The 20,440-nt window shown below is 42.6% G+C and overlaps 1 protein-coding gene across 2 annotated transcripts; it reads left to right on the top strand.

Annotated features, from left to right (window-relative positions):
• The first annotated feature begins 5,529 nt into the window (after positions 1 to 5,529).
• On the top strand, positions 5,530 to 8,820 carry Atp5mc3 (ATP synthase membrane subunit c locus 3). 2 transcript variants are annotated; one of them, XM_021193698.2, is made up of 5 exons: positions 5,530 to 5,632; positions 5,819 to 5,924; positions 6,944 to 7,021; positions 7,712 to 7,905; positions 8,560 to 8,820. In XM_021193698.2, exons 2-5 carry the CDS (start codon positions 5,886 to 5,888, stop codon positions 8,672 to 8,674), a joined length of 426 nt encoding a protein of 141 aa, XP_021049357.1. In that variant the 5' UTR covers positions 5,530 to 5,632; positions 5,819 to 5,885; the 3' UTR covers positions 8,675 to 8,820. The 2 variants fall into 2 exon arrangements, with proteins under 2 accessions (XP_021049357.1, XP_021049359.1); XM_021193700.1 differs by having other exon boundaries at positions 5,542 to 5,642.
• The last annotated feature ends 11,620 nt before the right edge of the window (positions 8,821 to 20,440 follow it).

Raw genomic sequence — 20,440 nt, 5'->3', positions numbered from 1 at the left:
AATGTTTCCACTTAGAGACCCTATTTTGTAGAACGTATTTCTTTAATGCTTTGCTTCTCAAAAAATACACTTTAAAATTACATATCTATCACTACTTTAAGCTAGGCTCTCTGACTTGGAGCTGTGCCATCAAAAACTAATCTCATTACTTAGATTAGAAATTCTTAGAAAGGTGAGATGGGTAGTGTAAAGTATGATATTATCTATATAATGGACACCTTTTTTTTTAAAATTAGTAGTGGGGAAAAGGTGCCAAGAAAAGCATGGTTAGTGCAGTGCAACCATGTTACTCCTTTATAAGGCCATAATGATCCAGAAGTGGATTCAAAATGAACATTAAGCAGCATAAGGCACTTGCATAATATGGAAGCCCAGAATTTCTTAATTGATAGAGTAGCTTCATGATCACATAACCTGAGGGCTGGAAATGTATCCCATAAATACCTCCCAGGGATGAGATAGGGAAAAAAATGGCAGAAAGAACTCTCTTGGGTCTGTCTCACTGGTTAAGAATATGCACTGCTCTTCCAGAGGATCAGAATTCAGCTCCTAATACCCCCATATCAGGCAGCTCTAGGGGACTCCATGCTTGGAGCCTCATCAGACATCCCCTCATCACACATACATACATTCACACACACACACACACACACACACACACACCATTTAAACATATTTTTAACTAAAAAAAGAAGAAAGGACTCTCTCAGATATTTTGTTAGTGCTATAAAAATTCTCATCCCTTAAGTATATGTTAATTATCCAAGTATTCTAAAAACAAACAAAAAAATGGTCTTGATTTTTCAAGGAAGAATGGGGACTTACACTAACAACTGGTTTTCAAAAAATAAAATAAAATAGAACAATACAAACCTGTTGAAATTTATGTAAAACCTCCCTGTATACAAAATACTTCTAACCAACATAAAGAAGCCATGCATACAGACACATGATATTTTCAAACATGGATAGCTTACCCCTACATACATTATTAGGAGTTTGAATATAAGCTAAAGAATATTCAGTAGGGCTACTGCCTAAAGTATATCCAAGTCCATCACTAAGACCTGAAATTTAATATTCATTAAATCATGCTAACCTTTGTTTCTATTAATGTAAACACAATAGAGAAAATAGTATGTTATTGATCACTGTGAATTATTGAAACATTCCTAGTGTACTGATTTTTACATTTTTAAGCAATCCATTTTTAGTATATATCAAATAATACAGACAGATAGAAATAAAAGATAAACAATTTCTGTATTCCTCAACCTTATTGCTCAATAATTTGCTGACTGCCCAAATTAATTAATAGATTAGTAAGCCAAGCATTTTTTTTTTTTAAACTGTGTGGATACAGCGATAAGCACAACAAAATCTCTTGGGGACTGATGCTCTGTGAGAACCAAAAAAGCAAGCAATAAATAGAAGATGAAGAAAGAGGATCTGGAGAGAAGAATGGAGCTCTGGAGTGCCTCCTGTTCTTCCCAGCGTTCATGGCAGCAGCTCAGAACCACCAGTAACTCCAGCTCCAGGGGATCCAATACCCTACTATGGCCTCCACGGATACCTTCCCACACAGCAGAAATTCACCCTGGCACACAGACAGACACATTAATAAAAATAAAAACAGAAGGAAGTTAAGTGGCTAAGTTTGTGCATTTGCTGTTCTTAACACGTTTGGTTCCCAGTACCTACATGATGTCTCATTTCTATCCAGTTCCAGGAGGGTTGATATGCTTTTCTGACCTCCTTTGCCACTAAGCACATACACACACACACACACACACACACACACACATACACACAAAACACTTGTACATATTAAATAAAAATAAGTATTTTTAAATTAAAATAAATACAAATAAACTGTTTTAAGATGAAAAAAGACAACCAAGCATTGGTGGTAAAAATACTCAGGAGGCAGAGGAAGGCAGATTTCTGAGTTCAAGGCCAACCTGATCTACATAGTGAGTTTCAAGACAGCCAAGGCTACAAAGAGAAACCCTGGGGCTGGAGAGATGGCTCATCTGTTAAGAGCACCAACTGCTCTTCCAAAGGTCCTGAGTTTAAATCCCAGCAACCACATGGTGGCTCACAACCATCTGTAACAAGATCTGATGCCCTCTTCTGGAGTGTCTGAAGACAGCTACAGCGTACTTACATATAATAAATAAATCTTTTGAGAGAGAGAGAGAGAGAGAGAGAGAGAGAGAGAGAGAGAACATGTAAGTAAGGGATCGAGGAAGCCCTAAGACATAACAAGTGACCAAAGACCTGAATAATATGAAAAGAAGAGCTAAGCAGCTATCAGAAGAAAATTTATTCCAAACAAAAGGAACAGCAACAACAAAGCAGCTCTCTGGAGTGCTGTGTTCTTAGCACGTTTGAGAACCAAGGAAGCCAGTGTGCAAGAACAGACTGAACAAGGAGCTGGCTTCTTAGCCCTTTATTAAAACTCCGCATTTATCCTGTGTAGTTGGGACTACCAAGTAGGTATAACTAAATTCGCATTCTGTATTCAAGGATTTTTCAAAACATTAACTTTTGTAAGTCATTTCTATGGTTCCAAATTCAAATCTACAGAGCAGTATTCATAAAGTCTATTTTCTGGAGCTGGGCATGGTGACCAATGACTTTAATCTCAGTATTTAAGAGGCAAAGGCAGATGAACATCTGTGAGACCAGCCTCCATAGTGAGTTCCAAGACAGCCAGAACTATGTAGAGACCCTGTGTTAACAACACTAACAAAGTTTAGTTTCTGTTCTTATTTCCTCCAACATACTGTCTCCTTTATGAATAACTACCAGTTCACAGTAACCCTTGGCTACAGAGCAAGTTCGATGCCGGATGGGGATACATTAGACCCTGTCAGGAAGAAAGGAAGGAAGGGAGGGAAAGAGGAGAGAGAAGGAGAAGGAAGAAGACAGAGACAGAAAAGGGAAGAGAGAAAGGGAAAGGAGAGAAAAGAAAATAGAGTAGAGAGAACGCCAGAGAAAGTAAGAACATAGAGAGGCCAGAAACCTTGTATTTACTTTAGAAACATAAAGACAGTATATCCTTTTAAATTATAATTATTATATGATCCAGTATTTTGTGCTATATATCCAAAAGAATTCAAGGTGGGGGGACTCAGATGTATTGTTACATCTATGATCGTAGAAGCATTATTCACAATAGCCAAAGAGTAGTAGCTGCCCAAGTGTCCATCACCAATGAGTGGTTAAGCCATGTGTGATACATGCATACATATCTACATACATGCACACATACATATGGATATTATCCAGCCTTAGAAAGGAAAAATATTCTGACCCATGTCTCAACCTGGATAAACAGTAAAAACACCTGCTATGTGAAAGACATCAGTCTTTAACCAGATGCTGTGACCCAGAACTCTCAAGACTGAGGCAGGAGAATACGAAGCCAGTGTGGACTATATGACTAGATCCAATCTCAAAATCCAAAACTTGACCTTGAGAAAAGGGTAACTGCCTAGCTGTGGAGGTGCTGATCCCAGCACCTGGGAGGCAGAGGCAGGAGAATCTCTGTGAGTTTGCAGCCAACCTAGTCTACAAAGTGAGTTCTAGGACAGCCAAGCCTACACACACACACACACACACACACACACACACACACACACACAAACCCTGTCTCAAAAATAACCAAGAAATGGGGCTGGAGAAGTGGCTCAGTGGTTAAGAGCACCACTATCTGCTCTTCCAGAGGTCCTGAGTTCAATTCCCAGCAACCACATGTTGTATCTGAAATCAGCTACAGTGTGTTCGTATACATTAAATAAACAAATAATAAAAAAGAAAAGCAGGAGTATGCTATGAGATGGCTCAGTGGGTCAAGGTGCTTGCTTGGCCCTACACCTGTCGACCTGAATTCTATCCCTGGGATCCACATGGTGAGGACAGAGCACTGGCTCCCTCAAGCTGTTCTCTGACCTTGGCATGCACACTGTGGTATATGCACCTATACACATCTGTCTGCCCTCACATATGCACAGAGTAAGTAAATAAATGTAATGAATTAAAAGAAACAGCAGCTAGTTACAATGATACAAATAATGCAGGACTTAGATGAAGGACCTAGAGTAGTCAAGTTCAAAAGAAAAACAAAAACAATGGTGATTTTCTGAGGCTGGAAAAAAAATACTGTGGTTAAAACATACAGACTGAGCAAGTTATATTTTTACATTTAAAAACATATCATATATACATACAACTAAATATGTATATAAAACACAGATTTGAAAAGACAAGGAGCGTCTAGGAGGAGGAGGGAGGAAATGGGAGGGAGTGATGTTTGAATAAAAATTGGCCCACATGGGTCCATAGGGAATGGCAGGTTAGGAGGTGTGGCCTTGTTGGAGGAAGTGTGTAACTGAAGGGGGGTGCAGACTTTGAGGTCTCAGAAGCATAAGCTAGGCATAATGGCTCACAGTGGCCTCTTCCTGCTGCCTGCCTTCTTCCTTCGGCTATTCTCAGCTCTGTCTCCAGCACCTTGTCTGCCTGCACACTGCCATGCTTCCTGCCATGCCGATAATGGACTAAACCTCTGAAACTGTAAGCCAGCCCCAATTAAATGTTTGTTTGTTTTTTTCTAAGAGTTGTGGTAGTCGTGGTGTCTCTTCACAGCAATAAAACCCAAGAACCTGTGAGATTATATTATCTCAAAAAACTATTTTTTAAAAATCTGTAACAAGACCAGATGTTGAACAACAGCCATTTATCTGAGACATTTCTGCATCCATCTGGTTTGTTCAAAGTTACCAGAACTGGGTGCTGAATAGACTTTGAAAAATATCCAGGCACTTTTTAGTCCGAAATTATTATCTCTTAATTCTCCCAATTATAATGGTGGAAGGCAGCAGAGCACAGTGGTACATGGCTTTAATCTCAGCACTTGGAAGACAGAGGCAGGAGGATTTCTGTGAGTTGAAGGCTAGCCTATTCTACAGAGTTGCAAAGCTCTTGAACGGTCATTTGTTCTTCCCAGGACTTCTAGAGGTCTTCCGAGAAAAGATTTGTCGTCTTAAAACGAAAACAAACAAACAAACAAACAAACAAACAAAAAACTGTTTTTAGTCTTATAAAGAAATAATCTCGCTGGACCTGGTTATGGAGACGTGTAATCCTAGCTAGCTACTTGGAAGGCTGAAACTGGCCGATCATGGTTCTCCCTAACTTACATACTGAGCTCATGGCCTGCCTGAGCAACTCACCCTGTCTGAAATAAAAGCAAAGACAGGGTCGGCTTGTAGCTCCCTGGGAGACCCCCTGCCTGGCTCGTGCAAGGAACGAGGCTCTGTCTGCCACAGCGACAACTAAAAATTATCTGCACCGTTAGTGACACTAACAAAGCCAGGAGTCTACTTCCGTGGGCTCCTTTTCATTTCACTGGTGGCTAGCCTGTCACGGAGGGCCTGTCCTTGTCCTCCTCTGCGGGTTACCAATAAAGTTGTTACAAAGTGACCTTGAGCGTCTTCCCCCGCCTTCTCCATCCGGGTGCTGCGGCGCGGATAAGAGCCGCACCGCGCTTGCGCGCCCAGCCCCACTGCTTCGACCTCTGCCGCCGCCACTGCCGCCGTCGCCGCCGCCGCCGCCGCCGCCTCGGGAGGTAAGCGGAGGTAAACGAGGGCACGGGGCCGGGGCCGGGGCGGGTCTCCCGGCCCTATTCACCGGGCTTGCGCCTCCCGGGCACGCGGCCACGCCGACCGCCTGCGCGGGGCCCCTCGGGGCCGGGGTGGCAAGGGCAGGCCCCTCGGGGGGACACTTGACCTTAAGCCTCTTTTTCGCTCCGCAGAGAGGAAGCGGGAGAGGAGCTCACGTCGCCTGTCACCTAGATCCACGCCGCGCCGCCAGGAAGAAAGATGTTCGCCTGCGCCAAGCTCGCCCGCACCCCCGCTCTGGTGCGTAACCCGGGCCTCGGCCCAGCGTTCACGCCGAGGGACCGGCTCTCCTTCACCCTTGCCCCGATGTCCTCTCCCTCCCTCCCTCCCTCCCTCCCTCCCTCCCAACCCTGGGGCCCGCAGACAGTTCCCGGCCATGTGTGTCCCTCCCCACCCCCCACCCCCGAGGCCTAGCTGTCAGGCCTTCTGGGCGTAGGTCACAGCCTCCTTGCTCCTGGAGCGCGCCCCTCCCCCATCGCCCGGTCCCTATGGAGTTGGGGTCGACGCGAAGGTCGGGGTGCTGGGAAGTCAGGAAGGGGCCGCTGAGGCCTAGTTGCCTGCACAGCGTTTCCCATGCGCGTCTGTAGGTCAAACTCGCCGCTGCAGAGGGAGGGACTTTGCTTCCTTGTGTGGGCGGAGAAAGGTGTTGGGGAGCCCCGAAGCTTGCTTTTTGGAGGCTTTAAGTGAAGTCTGAATCTCAAGGATTTGTCCTACAGAATCGGGTCCTAGTTCTGGGGGGATTTTCCGTGACCTTAGTGTCCCTGGACACTCAAGGGCAGAGAAGCCAGACTGCCAGATGTCCTTATAGTGAGAGTATTGCACCGGTTGTTAAGCTGACATCAAACTGCTTAACTCTATAGTAAATTTAGAATTAGTGGATATTTAGGAATCCTTTGGAAATAGTAGGAGCTTCATTAACTGCTGGACTGTTGTAAATGATCAAATTCATAGCCACACTCCTATGTGCCCACATAACTTACTTGCATTACAGCACTGCAGTTACTGAAACTTCCATAACACTCAGTCACTTGGTAACTAATTGTTTTTAGGATTTTTGTTTACAAATGGTTCATTAGCATGAAATTTTAGGTTGGCTTTGTGTATTCACAATGACCGAAAGCCATGCTCATTGCACAGATCATAAATCTCTGTTCTTCCTCTTCTGCTTTCTCCTTTAGAATTTAAAGTTACACAGGAGGTCACTGAAGACTATCTGTACTCTTTAATACTTGAAATTCTTTCTTTCCTTCCATTAATAGATCCGAGCTGGATCCAGAGTTGCATATAGACCAATTTCTGCATCAGTGTTATCTCGACCAGAGACAAGGACTGGAGAGGTGAGTATTAATAACAGAAATTAGGAAACACTGCCAATAAGTCTTACAGTGTTGTTACTGAATGGCTCCAGGGTGGTTTCTTTCCAGTTTTATTAAATAATCTGTAGAAGGTGAGCCACTGAGAGGAGCTTTTGGCCGGCACAACCTCCTGAATTAGCAAATAAATATTTTAGGCTGTATTTATACATACATGAGTTATCTGTATTTAATATATATTATACATGAGTTATCTGTATTTAAGATTAAAATAACCATGGTTAAGCCAGGCGTGGTGGCGCATGACTTTAATCCCAGCACTTGGGAGGCAGAGGCAGGTGGATTTCTGAGTTCGAGGCCAGCCTGGTCTACAAAGTGAGTTCCAGGACATCCAGGGCTACACAGAGAAGCCCTGTCTCGAAAAACCACCAACATCAACAAAAATAGCTATAGTTATCCAAAAAAAAAAGCCTGCTTTGTTGAAAAGCACATTCACTATTTTGTTTTATACGTTTAACGATCCTAAGAGGTATAGGTATTGTTAACTATCGTATACAAGATAAGAATTATATGGAGCTCTTGGTTTTCATTTTCCTTGAGCCATACAATCCTTCATACCAAGATGTAGTATAAAGAAGTTACTGGTTTGGGCACTAGAGTAGTTAAAATCGATGTGATCACTGAATTGACCTTTGCCTTATTTCCTCTTCCCAGGGCTCTACAGTTTTTAATGGAGCCCAGAATGGTGTGTGTCAACTGATCCGAAGGGAGTTTCAGACCAGTGTAATCAGCAGAGACATTGATACTGCCGCCAAATTCATTGGTGCGGGTGCTGCAACAGTAGGAGTTGCTGGTTCTGGTGCTGGTATTGGAACAGTCTTTGGCAGTCTTATCATTGGTTATGCCAGGTAATCACGTCTGTCAGAGTAAAGTGAAGACACAGTGGGAAGCTATAAGTGGAAATAGGGAAGTGATGAAATAATAGTAGCCCCTTTGAATGAAATGTCTGCAGTGTGTCCTGCATTATATTCTGAGCTGTGTGTGCATTAGTCACTTAAAGAAATGAGGATATAGCCAGACACGGTGGCACACGCCTTTAATCCCAGCACTCGGGAAGCAGAGGCAGGCGGTTTTCTGAGTTTGAGGCCAGCCTGGTCTACAGAGTGAGTTCCAGGACAGCCCAGGGCTATACAGAGAAACCCTGTCTCGAAAAACCAAAAAGAAAAAAGAAATGAGGATATAGAGCCAGGGGCTAGGGCACATGCCTATAACTCCAACCAGTCAGGAGAGTCAAGAGGTTCACAAGTGTCAGGACCCCTCAAAATGGGTGTAATCTAAGCATTTATATTTGCATACGAAGATAGCTCCCTAACTTCATGCCACATGATTAGGAGTGAGTAAAATACTCTTGAGAGACAAAGCAAAGTGGTGTAGGAGGCACCCTCCCATAGAACTTTATGTTTGCAAAGATCCCCATACTAGATATCTGACTTTACCACTTATGGAATGTGCTGACATTAGTACTGCTTCACAGTAACGGTCACCTGTGTTGTCTCTCCTAGAAACCCTTCGCTGAAGCAGCAGCTCTTCTCATACGCTATCCTGGGATTTGCCTTGTCTGAAGCTATGGGGCTCTTTTGTTTGATGGTTGCGTTCTTGATCTTGTTTGCCATGTAACAGAAATTACTGCCTGAAATGTTGGCATTCATAGTAATTACGGATGTAATTCTGTGTATCTTGCTGTGACTCCGAAGACTGTAGTACTGGTGTCATGGAAATATATGTTATTTCCAAAGTCATTTCATTAAAGATGAAAACTTTAATTCTTGCTGTGATTTGTACTTACCTAAGTGTGGATCATCATAAAGATGATCTGTTGAGGTAGGCGGTTGTCCAGGCCAGAGGAAGGTACAGCAGTTACCCTGGTTTTGAAAAAGTGCTATATAAGAAACATTGAAAAATACTTAGTGAAGTAGACCAAGCAAAAGACCCATAGTGTGTGATTTTGTTTGTATAAAATAGGTAAGTTTGTAGAGACTAGACCATTTAGAAGTTATTAGGAACTCTAGGAACATGGAACTGTGGGTGACTGACTGTTGGTTGTGGAGTTTCATTTTGGGTGATTGGTGCTTGAACAAAGTTATAAATGCACAAAACCATCTAATTGTATACTTATTTAAATAATTATAGCAAGCATGGGTATTTTACAATTAGGTTTGTGTACCATGTAACAAAATACACAATAAAGTCATTACATTTTTTTAAATCATAGGGAAAACTTAGATGAACTAATCTGTTCCAAGTTCATTTTAAATAAAATGAGTCTTGGGAAGACTTCATCATGGTGCTGATTAGTGATCAAAGTGTGAAACACTGATGCTGGGAGAAGAGATGCTCTGCTGGGGAAATGCCAAGTATAAAAACTGAAAAAAAAAAAAAAGCCGGGCCTGGTGGCGCAGGCCTTTAATCCCAGCACTGGGGAGGCAGAGGCAGGCGGATTTCTGAGTTCGAGGCCAGCCTGGTCTACCAAGTGAGTTCCAGGACAGCCAGGGCTATACAGAGCAACCCTGTCTCGAAAAACCAAATAAATAAATAAATAAATAAATAAAAACTCCCTGTGCGCTGGGTCCTGGGGCTTCAGTTTACTGAGCAAGTCTTTAGAAACTGATTTAGAGCTACAGGCTCCTTTACCTAGATGGGACAAATGCTACACCAAATACTATGCATGGAGAAAAAGTTATTGTGTAGCATTTTAAGACAAAGTCTTACTGAGTAAGTGGCTGCTTCTCAAGCACTGGGCTTAAGAGTTTGTGCACCACACTTGGCCCTGTGGTATTGGAGATAGACTACACAGGCTAGACAAGGATGCCACCTCAAAGCTACCTCAACCCTGCACTACTTTTGTAACATGTACCTCTTCCCTTATGTTTATGAGCATAGAAACAAATACAGATGGGAAATAACTTGAATAACTTCATTTCTGAATGGTGCTAATAGAGATGTTACTTTCATACCAACCAAACATGAAATGAAGCATCTTCTCTGTTGAGAATACTAGGCTGAGTTTAAAGCTCCCAGCAGGGTAGAGCACCTCAGAGCGGTAGAGTGCCAGTTCAGCTCGTTTCCTCGGCATGCTCTCTTGGCCTGTTGCAGATTTCTCATTTGATTCTGTGTTTTTAACAAAGGGATGTGTGTGAGGAGATGCTGCTGAGTTATACCGTCGCCTTAAATATCAGTTTAAGTATGAAGTGAGCTTTATAGACATGTACTTGATTAAAACAGTAGGTGAATTTCCTACTGTTACGAGTAAGCATGAGTGAGATGTTTGGAAGGGGTGAGAGTCATTTTCCAGGGAAGAGGTCACTTGAAAACCCTGCTTGTCTCCACCTTACGCTAAACCCTGAGTAGCAAGAGGACGGCCTAGTGAGTAGCTCAACTGAAGACTTGAAAAACAGAAGAGCACTGGCACAAGAAATGTTACCAAGAAACAAGAAACGTTACCAGCAAATGGCACCAAAATGCACAAATTAGCAGATAGTTTTATCATGTGATCACAGACAGCCATTCAAAACTTGGAGCTATGGTTTAGAATTTTTTTTTTTTTTTTTTTTTTTTTTTTTTTTGAAACAGGGTTTCTCTGTGTAGCCCTGGATGTCCTGGAACTCACTTTGTAGACCAGGCCAGCCTCAAACTCAGAAATCCGCCTGCCTCTGCCTCCCAAGAGCTGGGAGTAAAGGTGTGTGCCACCACTGCCCAGCAAGGTTTAGAATGACTAAAGGAGACCAAGGTGGGACGGTGCTTGTGCTTGTCTTTAGTCTGGGATCGAGAGGCCTCTGGATCTGAGTTGAAGGCCAGCCTAGTTTAGAGTTCCAGAATGGTCAGGACTACCCAGGCAAACCTTGTATGGGGAAAAAAAAAGAGACCAGTGTGGAATGGCTTGAAGTCAGCAGTACCAGTGGTTACCATAGCAGATCTAGTGATAAACAGGATGTTGTGTGGCAAGAAATTTCCTGGGGAGATGGCAGGTAAGGGACCCATGGCAAAACAAGTATGGATACTACCAAACCCTAACTGGAACCAATGAGTTTTATTGGGATTATTTACATGAATATGGGTGAGGGGTTACTTACTGTAGCAGAGATGTCTCAAAGGCAGCCGCATCACCAAAGCCCACTCTAGCACCTATGACACCTCAAAAATCTAGGAACCTGGGGCACACTGCAGCTTGTGAGCTGTTTACCTTCGTGCTTAAGAAACTTACCTTCAGGATGGAATGTTGCAGTCCTCAAGGAAACTGTTAAACACCGAGGCCTTAGTCTAGAATGGTGACCACGATAATTATAAAGGATCTTTAAAGGACCAGAGAGATGGCTTTGTGGATGAGAGCACTTATTACTGTTGCAGAGGACTGGACCACTATTTCCAACCTCAATTTGGGGGCTCACAACCATCTATAGCTCCAGCTCCAGGGGATTTGAGCCCTCTTCTGACTTATGCCCATACCAGGCACACATGTGGTACACATATACACACAGGCAAAAGGTACATACACATAAGATTTTTTTTTTAATTTTAAAAATAATTCTTAAAAAGAAAATCTCAGGGCTGGAGAGATGGCTCAGTGGTTAAGAGCACTGATTGCTCTTCCAGAGGTCCTGAGTTCAATTCCCAGCAACCACATGGTGGCTCCCAACCATCCTTAATGGGGTCTGGTGCCCTCTTCTGGTGTGTCTGAAGGCAGCTACAGTATACTTACATATAATAAATAAATAAATAAATCTTAAAAAGAAAATCTCAGGGCTGGAGAGATGGCTCAGTGGTTAAGAGCACTGATTGCTCTTCCAGAGGTCCTGAGTTCAATTCCCAGCAACCACATGGTGGCTCCCAACCATCCTTAATGGGGTCTGGTGCCCTCTTCTGGTGTGTCTGAAGGCAGCTACAGTATACTTACATATAATAAATAAATAAATAAATCTTAAAAAGAAAATCTCAGGGCTGGAGAGATGGCTCAGTGGTTAAGAGCACTGATTGCTCTTCCAGAGGTCCTGAGTTCAATTCCCAGCAACCACATGGTGGCTCCCAACCATCCTTAATGGGGTCTGGTGCCCTCTTCTGGTGTGTCTGAAGAGAGCAATGGTGGTGTACTCATATACATAAATTATATGAATAAATCTTTTTTAAAAAAGAAAGAAACAAAGACAAAGAAAAAAATCTCTAAAAGTAGTTTTAGGACCTGCCTAGATCTCTAGGGCCAGTCAGGAAAGGCAAGAGTGTCTGTTCCCTATCTATTGAGTACTACTCCTGAGAAGAAAGGCTTCACACATATACTGTCAATACTCAGAACAAGCCTGCAAAATTAGGAAAAGTCAGCTCATTTCCCAAATTATTTGGCCATTGTTTGGTAGTACCTGGATTCGAGTTCATAACTCCCTGGGTTTCAGAACCCATGCTAGGATTTTCAATCTGATTATGTTCGGGATGCCAAAGAGAAATTGATTTGGGGAAATCAAGAATTTTGATTTTTGTATAATTTTAAATATGAGGTCCTGTATAGAGGGGACTGATGCAGTGTGCCTAAAAGCTGTGAATACAAGGTCAGAGCACAGGGTCTGAGAAGTGGCTCAGTTCAGAATGTGTGGCTCCGCCAACAACTGGCTCCACATTCAGTTCTCTTGGGAGAACTGCTACAGTGACTGTTAGGAATAAGGACATTGAGAAAACCCACTTGCGTTTTTGATGTCTTCCTTCTCATGACTAATTGAGATTTGTCTCCTGGGATAGGATTGTTAAGGTGGAGTAGAGAGTAGAATAAAGCACATTATTTGAGAAAATGATGTTGAATCTCATTTGCAATAATTGTAGGATTTAATTTCATGGCATCTTCCTTGGTGTCTTAGTTAGGGTTTTATTGCTGTGAACAAAGACGATGACCAAGGCAATCCTTTTTTTTTTTTTTTTTTTTTTCCAACAGGGTTTCTCTGTGTAGCCCTGGCTGCCCTGGAACTCACTCTGTAGACCAGGCTGGCCTCGAACTCAGAAATCTGCCTTTCTCTGCCTCCCAAGTGCTGGGATTAAAGGCGTGCACCACCACTGCCCGGTTCTTTTTTTTTTTTTTTTTTTTTTTAAGGTTTATTAATTTTGTATACGTGAATACACTGTCACTGTCTTCAGACACGCCAGAAGAGGGCATTGGATCCCATTACAGATGGTTGTGAGCCACCATGTGGTTGCTGGAATTGAACTCAGGACCTCTGGAAGAAGTCAGTGCTCTTAACTGCTGAGCCATCTCTCCAGTCCCAAGGGAGTCCTTATAAGGACAACATTTAATTGGTACTGGCTTACAGGTTCAGATGTTCAGTCCAGTATCATCAGGGCAGAATCATGGCAACATCCAGGCAAGCATGGTACAGGAGGAGCTGAGAGTTCTACATCTTCATCTGAAGCTGCTAGCAGAATACTCACTCCCAGGCAGCTAGGACAAGGGTATTAAAACTCACACCCACAAGGCCACACCTACTCCAACAAGACCGCACCTCTCAACAGTGCCACTCCCTGAGCCAAGCATATACAAACTATCACACTTGGTATTTGTTCAGCTGAGCTTCTCTTGACTTCTCCCAAACAGCATTCAGTGTCTGTCAAAATTCTCTACAAAAGTTAGCTCATTATGACTTTAATTAGAAGACAGTAGTGATTTGTCCAAAGAGAATGTGGAAAGATATTTAATGTGTAAAACATTATTTTACATACAGGAAAACTGTGTATGAAGGGCTAAGCATAGATACACACACTTCATTTCAGCACCTGAGAGACAGGCAGGTGGATCTCTAGGATTCCAGGTCAACTTGTCTAAAAAAGAAGAAAAGAAACAAAAGCTTTTAGTCAAATAAAAAAAATTTTAATACAGAAAGAGGATGATAGAATTGAAATTTCTAAGATTTTTATTACAGAATTCATTCAATAGTAAAATAACTGGGAACTAGCTAGTGAATACTTTTTCATGCTTTAGATTAGTGGTTCTTAAATGTCAGTTATGACCCCTTTCTGAGGTTTGAAAAACCCCTTCATTGGGGTCACAGATCAGATATTCTGGATATCAGATATTTATATTACAACTCACAACAGTAGAAAATTACTGTTATGAAATAGCAACGAAAATTTTATTGTTGGGGTCACCATAACATGTATTAAAAGGGTTGTAGCATTAGGAAGCTTGAGAACCATGGGTTTAAATAGAGGTTTTATTTTTTTATTGAGAAATATTGAAAGCATCTTGTTTTCCAGGGGCAGGGAGGTGGGGGGAGGGGGAACTTATTGCTCTTTCAGAGGAGACTTAAGTTCAGTTAGTTCAGTTCCCAGTTTCCACTTGAGTCTGCACACAACTGCTTCTAACTCATATCCAGAGGATCCAACCTCTCTGGTCTCTATGGGTACTGCACTCAAGTGCACAGAAACACACACACACACACACACACACACACACACAGAGAAAGTGTAGGTCTGGCAGACCTGGGAATTATTAGGTCCACCAGGTTGGCCTTGAGCTCACAGAGATCTGTCTGCCTCTGCCCCCCAAATGCTGGAACTAAAGGCATGTGCCATTACACCACCATATTTTTTTTAAGTAGCAGAACATACTCCAGGAAGATAACTACAGAGGTTGGTAACAAATTTGTAACAAGCTTAATTACTCTAGTTTTGTGAATCGCAAGTGTTGAGAATCATGTTAACTGTTATGAAGAGTAGAGAAGGTGATCACTGTCACAAAAAATAATAGTCAGCAGTTAAAAGCACCTGCTGTCCTTCTGGACCTGGGTTCAATTCCCAGCACTGACATGGCAGCTCAAAACTGTAACTCCAGTTCCAGGCGATGCAACACTCTCATGTAGGCATATATGCAAGTAAAACACTAATGCACAGTAAAGTAAACAAATCTTTTTTAAAAATGTCAAGGAAGCTGTGGAAGGAAAATGAATAAATATGCTATTTAATTGAATGACCTGTAAAATGGAACAAGGTAAGGAACAAGGGAAGACAACGAGGGAGGAAAAACTACAATAGTTCAAAAGCCTTTGGCTTCAGTAACATGAAGAACCATTTCAGTAAGAGCTACAGGCTGACCTAGCAATTTAGAGCTTAGAACCTTAAGAGAAGATTTAGAGTTGATGAATTTGTGGTTTCTGGCTATGTAGATAGTTCAGTGGGTGAAATGCTTGCTTGTGCACCCACAAGGACACAGCAAGCATCGCAGCTACTGGTTCTAGTCTGCTTTCTATTGCTGTGATAAAAACCATGACCAAAAGCAACTTGGAGAGGAAAGGGTTTATTCAGCTTACAGTTGTGGTCTATCATAAATACACTGGGTATGTTAACCACATTTCAGGATAGGCCCCATGCCCACCCAGTTCAACACAAACTAACTCAATGGTGTTTTCATACACTATTTGTCTTATACTGCTTTGTTTGAGCATTTTTAAATCTTACTGGTTTTTAACTTGTGTATTTGGGTTTCTACTTTTGGGTGGGGTTATGTTTCTTGTTTTGCTTGTTTTTTTAAAGAGAAACAAAAGATGGTGAGTGAGTGGGTGAGAATGTGAGAGAAATCTGGGCAAGGACCTGGATACGGAGTGACAGAGAAAAACACCTGACACCAACCTCTGTCCTACACACACACACACACACACACACACACACACACACACACACACACACACACACACACANCACACACACACACACACACACACACACACACACACACACACACACATGCACACGCACAGTGAAAGAAAACAGGCATAGAATCACCACTTCCCTGACCTGCAGGGGTAATCAGTGGGGACTTAGGGCAGGGTAGAGAGAGTGGAGGGACAAGAAACACAAAGAATGAGAGCAAAACAATTTCCTGAAAACCTTTATTCTGGGATGGCAATATAAGAGGAGGCTTGCTGTGCGTTGGTGGCGCATGCCTTTAACCCCAGCACTTGGGAGGCAGAGGCAGGCAGATTTCTGAGTTTGAGGCCAGCCTGGTCTACAGAGTGAGTTCCAGGGCAGCCAGGGTTATACAGAGAAACCCTGTCTCGAAAAACCAAACAGAAAGAAAGAAAGAAAGAAAGAAAGAAAGAAAGAAAGAAAGAAAGAAAGAAAGAAAGAAAGAAAGAAAGAAAAAGAAAAGAAAGAGGAGGCTTCAAGGGAGGGGGAAGAGCCCAGGGGCTCTCCGAAGGTCAGGTGGCAATCTTCTGTTTTTGGAACCAATGGTCACAGTGCCCTCTCTCCTCACAAATATTCTTTCTGTTAGGACCATAAATGTTCTCTCAGGGCTGTTTATGTAAGGTAGAAATTTTCAACAAGGCCATGGTTGAGGCCATGGCTCCCAGCACACCACAGATATACACAAAAAAAGTACTCCCAAAATTTGTAGTGCTAAATTCAGCTATGAATGCATGTCACTGACATGTTAAAGTTCAAGTAGCACTATGTTGCAGTACTGTAATCCTTCATGCAATGACTCAGACGTCATAGCTTTCAACATTGTCAACACACTCAGTGCAGATCGTTTTCTCCCTGCCTGGAATGTATTCCTAGCCCAGTGATGCTCAAAGAGTGGTCTGATCTGATGACCTCTGGGGCTCAAAGGCCTTTCAGAAGATCACTAGCTATGGCCCTTTTCATCTACCCCATGAGACCAAGTTTTCATTATATACTTCAAAATATGTCACAACTGACACCACAGAAGCAGATGTAAGAATCCTGCTGCCCCTAATTAAGCATGACACAATAACTTACAAACATGATGGCAGGTGTGGAGGCCCATAAGTAGAAGCAGGCAGAACTCTGTGAGCTTTGAATGCATAGTAAAACAGGGTTTTTCAAAACTTTTATTTATGCTGTATATTATTAAGTGTTCAAAGACATCAAACCAAAAAATGCGGAGAACCACTGATTTGACATCAGTGAGAAAAATACTCTAATATTTCACTTTCAACTTTGTAGCCATTTCATTCACACTTTACTTAGAACTCTATAGAGAGGTACACAAGGTTGGCTGGATCTCGTAGGTGCTGTTCAACTCAGTTTTGTAAATTTTGTATCCTATCTCTCCAGGTTACATTCTTTTGACTATTAATCTGTTTATACTTCCTAATCTGCTGCCTGGCAGGAACTGATTTTTTTCCACCTGAATGACATAAATAAATGCTATCTTCTCTGAGATATTTAGTAACTTAGACTCTTTTTCCCTCCAGGGAGTTTCAATACTGAAAAAAAAAAGTTGACCTAAGATCTAGAGACCCATAAACCAAAGACCCTTAGTTGTTCTTCCTGTTAGCAAGAGCTAGCATTCTGCTGATGTTGGCAGAGACTCCCAAGGGAACCTATGGGCCTTGGCCACAGCTAATTTTCAACAGTGGCATAAATATGCACTTTCCAGCCATAGTGATTCCATTTCTTACATTTCAGTCCCAAGAACTGCATCCTTAAGCAGCTACATAAGATTGGCTGGGTCTCTTGGCTTCTGGACAACTCAATATTATTCCCTCAAGTCTTGTATTTAGCAGAGAATTGGCAAATTTTTCCCATCTCTCAGGAGATACCTAAAGTATCTGCTACTCTCAAACTTTCTGAAATTGTATAAAAATAGCAAGTTTGTTACATTGCATACTATCATATCTCTATTTGCACCATAGTACTTAACTTGACTTATTTTATTGGGAAAAAGAATCTTACTTAAATTGGACCTGGTAATGTACACCTTTAATCCCAGCACTTGGGAGGAAGAAACAGGCAGATATCTAGGTCTGAGGCTAGTCCAGTATAGATAATGAGTTCCAGAACAATCAGAGCTATAGAGAGACTGTGTCTTAGTTAGGGTGCCTATTACTGTGAAAAGACACCATGACCATAGCAACTCTTGTAAAGGACACAGTTAATTGGGGTTGGCTTACAGTTTAGTCTATAGTCATCGTGGCAGGAAACAGGATGGCATGCAGGTAGAAATGTGCTGGAAAGGTAGTTAAGAGTTCTACATGTGGGTTGGCAAGCAGTAGGAAAAGAGAATGACACTGGATCTGGCTTGAGCATCTGAAACCTGAAAGCCCATCCCCTAGAGACACTTCTTCCAACAAGACCACACCTTCTAATAATGCCACTCCCTGTGAGCCCACGGAGGCCATTTTCATTCAAACCACTACAGAGACCTTGTTTTAAAAAACAAAACATAAAATCATAACTTATGCAGTATGCTTCCAGTCTTACCAGGTAGTTGCTGGGCTGCGTGTCTGCCTTGCTGCTGGAGTGCTTGGAGCCACCAGCCCACCGTGTAGGGGAGACAACACAGTCCATAATGGGGGTCCTCAGTCTGTGTTTTCCTGGGTGGGAAGCAGCAGAGTCTGGGACGATTGTTGTGCCCTGGTGCTGCTGGTTGTCTCTCCAAGAACTGTAGTCTCAGGCAGGGGCAGTGCCTAGAATGTTCTTTCTTGAGAAGCCTTGATGCTTTACAAGTAAAGCACCTTGAGTTGGGAACGGGGGTCCTCAGTCCATGCTTCCCCTCAGGGCATCCACATGCTAGGCAGGAAGGGGAAGGCAGAGCCTGGGATGGGAGCAGAACCAGGTTTGACTCTGAGTGATTGCTGAGTGAAGAGAGGTTGGAAGAGAAAAGGCCTTATCTGGAATCCTTGCCGAAGAGACAATCCTTGCTTGTCCAAACCTTTATTTGATGATGGATATAATGCATACACCTTACTCAGGGTGAAACAGGGTTAAATACCTTTTGTGGGAAAGAATGGCCAAAAAGGAAAGCTCACTGGCGGAACGCTCGGGATCTACCTAGATACCTTATTAGCATGGAGACCTCCAGGTCTGTATGCTACTTGACTGATTGCCACGGTACTCAGTGGGGCATCGTGTTTCAGGGCACCTAGAGTTAGGCAGGGAGTTGGCTCTACTCCTACTATTCTCAATTCTGAGATTTACGGAGTTTGAGTTCACTCAGCTCTACCAATTCTTCTGACTCGTGGCATGCTCCACTTGGCCCACAGGGAGTTTCTCCAGGAATGTAGTCTCAGGCAGGAGCAGTGCTTAGAATGTTCATTCTTGAGAAGCATTGATGCTTTACATGTAAAGAGCTAGAGGATTTGATTGACAGTTGATCCTACAGGCCGTGTCCAAGGTAAGAAGGCCCCTGGAATGAACAGTGTATTAGTCTAAGGATCTAGGTGGGACAGTAAGGACAGAGAGGCCTCCCTAAGTTTCTGGCCTAAGGAATCCATGACTTTGGTATTATGTACGCCTTAGGTCAACAGACAGACAGACTTGTGGGGGACCATAAAGGACAAGTAATGGGACTGTTTTCTCAAACAGCTACACAAGTTTGGCTAGGTCTCTTCTTTTATTTTGTTTTGTTTTGTTTTGTTTTGTTTTGTTTTGTTTTTTGAGACAGGGTTTCTCTGTATAGCCCTGGCTGTCCTGGAACTCACTCTGTAGACCAGGCTGTCCTTGAACTCAGGGCTAGGTCTCTTAATTGTTGGAAAATTCATTATTGTTGCTCTTCAGTATTTAAATTTCCCAGAGACAAACTACCTAAGTATCTCAGAGGAGATACATTATGTCATTCGGGGAAGAAAAGTATACATTTTTGCCAAGAATCAGGGCCAAGTTTTCTATGCTAGAAAATAGTCCCATCTACTTTTATTGCTAACTTGAGAGGGTGGAATATGGCAATCCCTCCATCTATCAGGTCAGATGGGAGATGAGAGGAGACACTAGTTGTCAAGGATAAAAACAAAGCTCTGAAGATCCATTTTCTTCTCTCACAAGCTAACTGTTATGATTTGAAGATGAAGCATAGCCTTTTAATTCCCCCCCCCCACACACACACACAATGTCACACAACATTAGCTACCATTCTTTTAAGAAGCCAAGGATTTGGTTTCACTTGGACAACTTCTGAATAGAAGCCTCTATGGTGAAGACAGATGCTAAGAAGTAATTAAAACACTAACACTTCAGCAACGTGCATGAAAACCCTGGGCCATCAGAGGACAGGAAAGACGGCCTGCCATGATATGGAAGAGACTGGGGTATCTGAGGCCATATTGTCTTTGTGTCACCTTAGACATTGGCCTAGTGGACGTGCCCCCACTTTCTCCATACTGTTTACATCTCGTCATCCACATCCCTCTTGACCCAACTGGCAAAGTCTAAGCTAATCCACTCTACTAGGATGTATGCTAATACCATGAGAATGTGGAAGCTTTTTCCATGGGCTTCAAGTTAGTTGTATAAGACAGACACGAAAGCTACTGGAATATTCTGTTTTCCTTACCTAGACATACAAAGGGTGTTTCATCAGTTAAATACCCCCTCCTATGTATGCGTATGTGTGTCTGTATACCTTTTAGTAGACTTTTAAATGAGCAATAATAGACTAGGGCATTAAAATAGCCC

This window comes from Mus pahari, chromosome 3 (genome assembly GCF_900095145.1).
Source record: "Mus pahari chromosome 3, PAHARI_EIJ_v1.1, whole genome shotgun sequence".
Taxonomy (NCBI): Eukaryota; Metazoa; Chordata; class Mammalia; order Rodentia; family Muridae; genus Mus; species Mus pahari.
The sequence above is the reverse complement of the archived record's forward strand: the minus strand, read 5'-3'. Positions and strand labels throughout refer to the sequence as shown.

Excerpts from the sequence above, each read along its gene's own strand:
- Atp5mc3 (XM_021193698.2), top strand. The coding sequence starts at position 5,886 with ATGTTCGCCTGCGCCAAGCTCGCCCGCACCCCCGCTCTG. Across the intron at positions 7,022-7,711 it reads CAGAGACAAGGACTGGAGAG|GGCTCTACAGTTTTTAATGG; the intron begins GTGAGTATTAAT and ends TCCTCTTCCCAG. Across the intron at positions 7,906-8,559 it reads CTTATCATTGGTTATGCCAG|AAACCCTTCGCTGAAGCAGC; the intron begins GTAATCACGTCT and ends TGTCTCTCCTAG.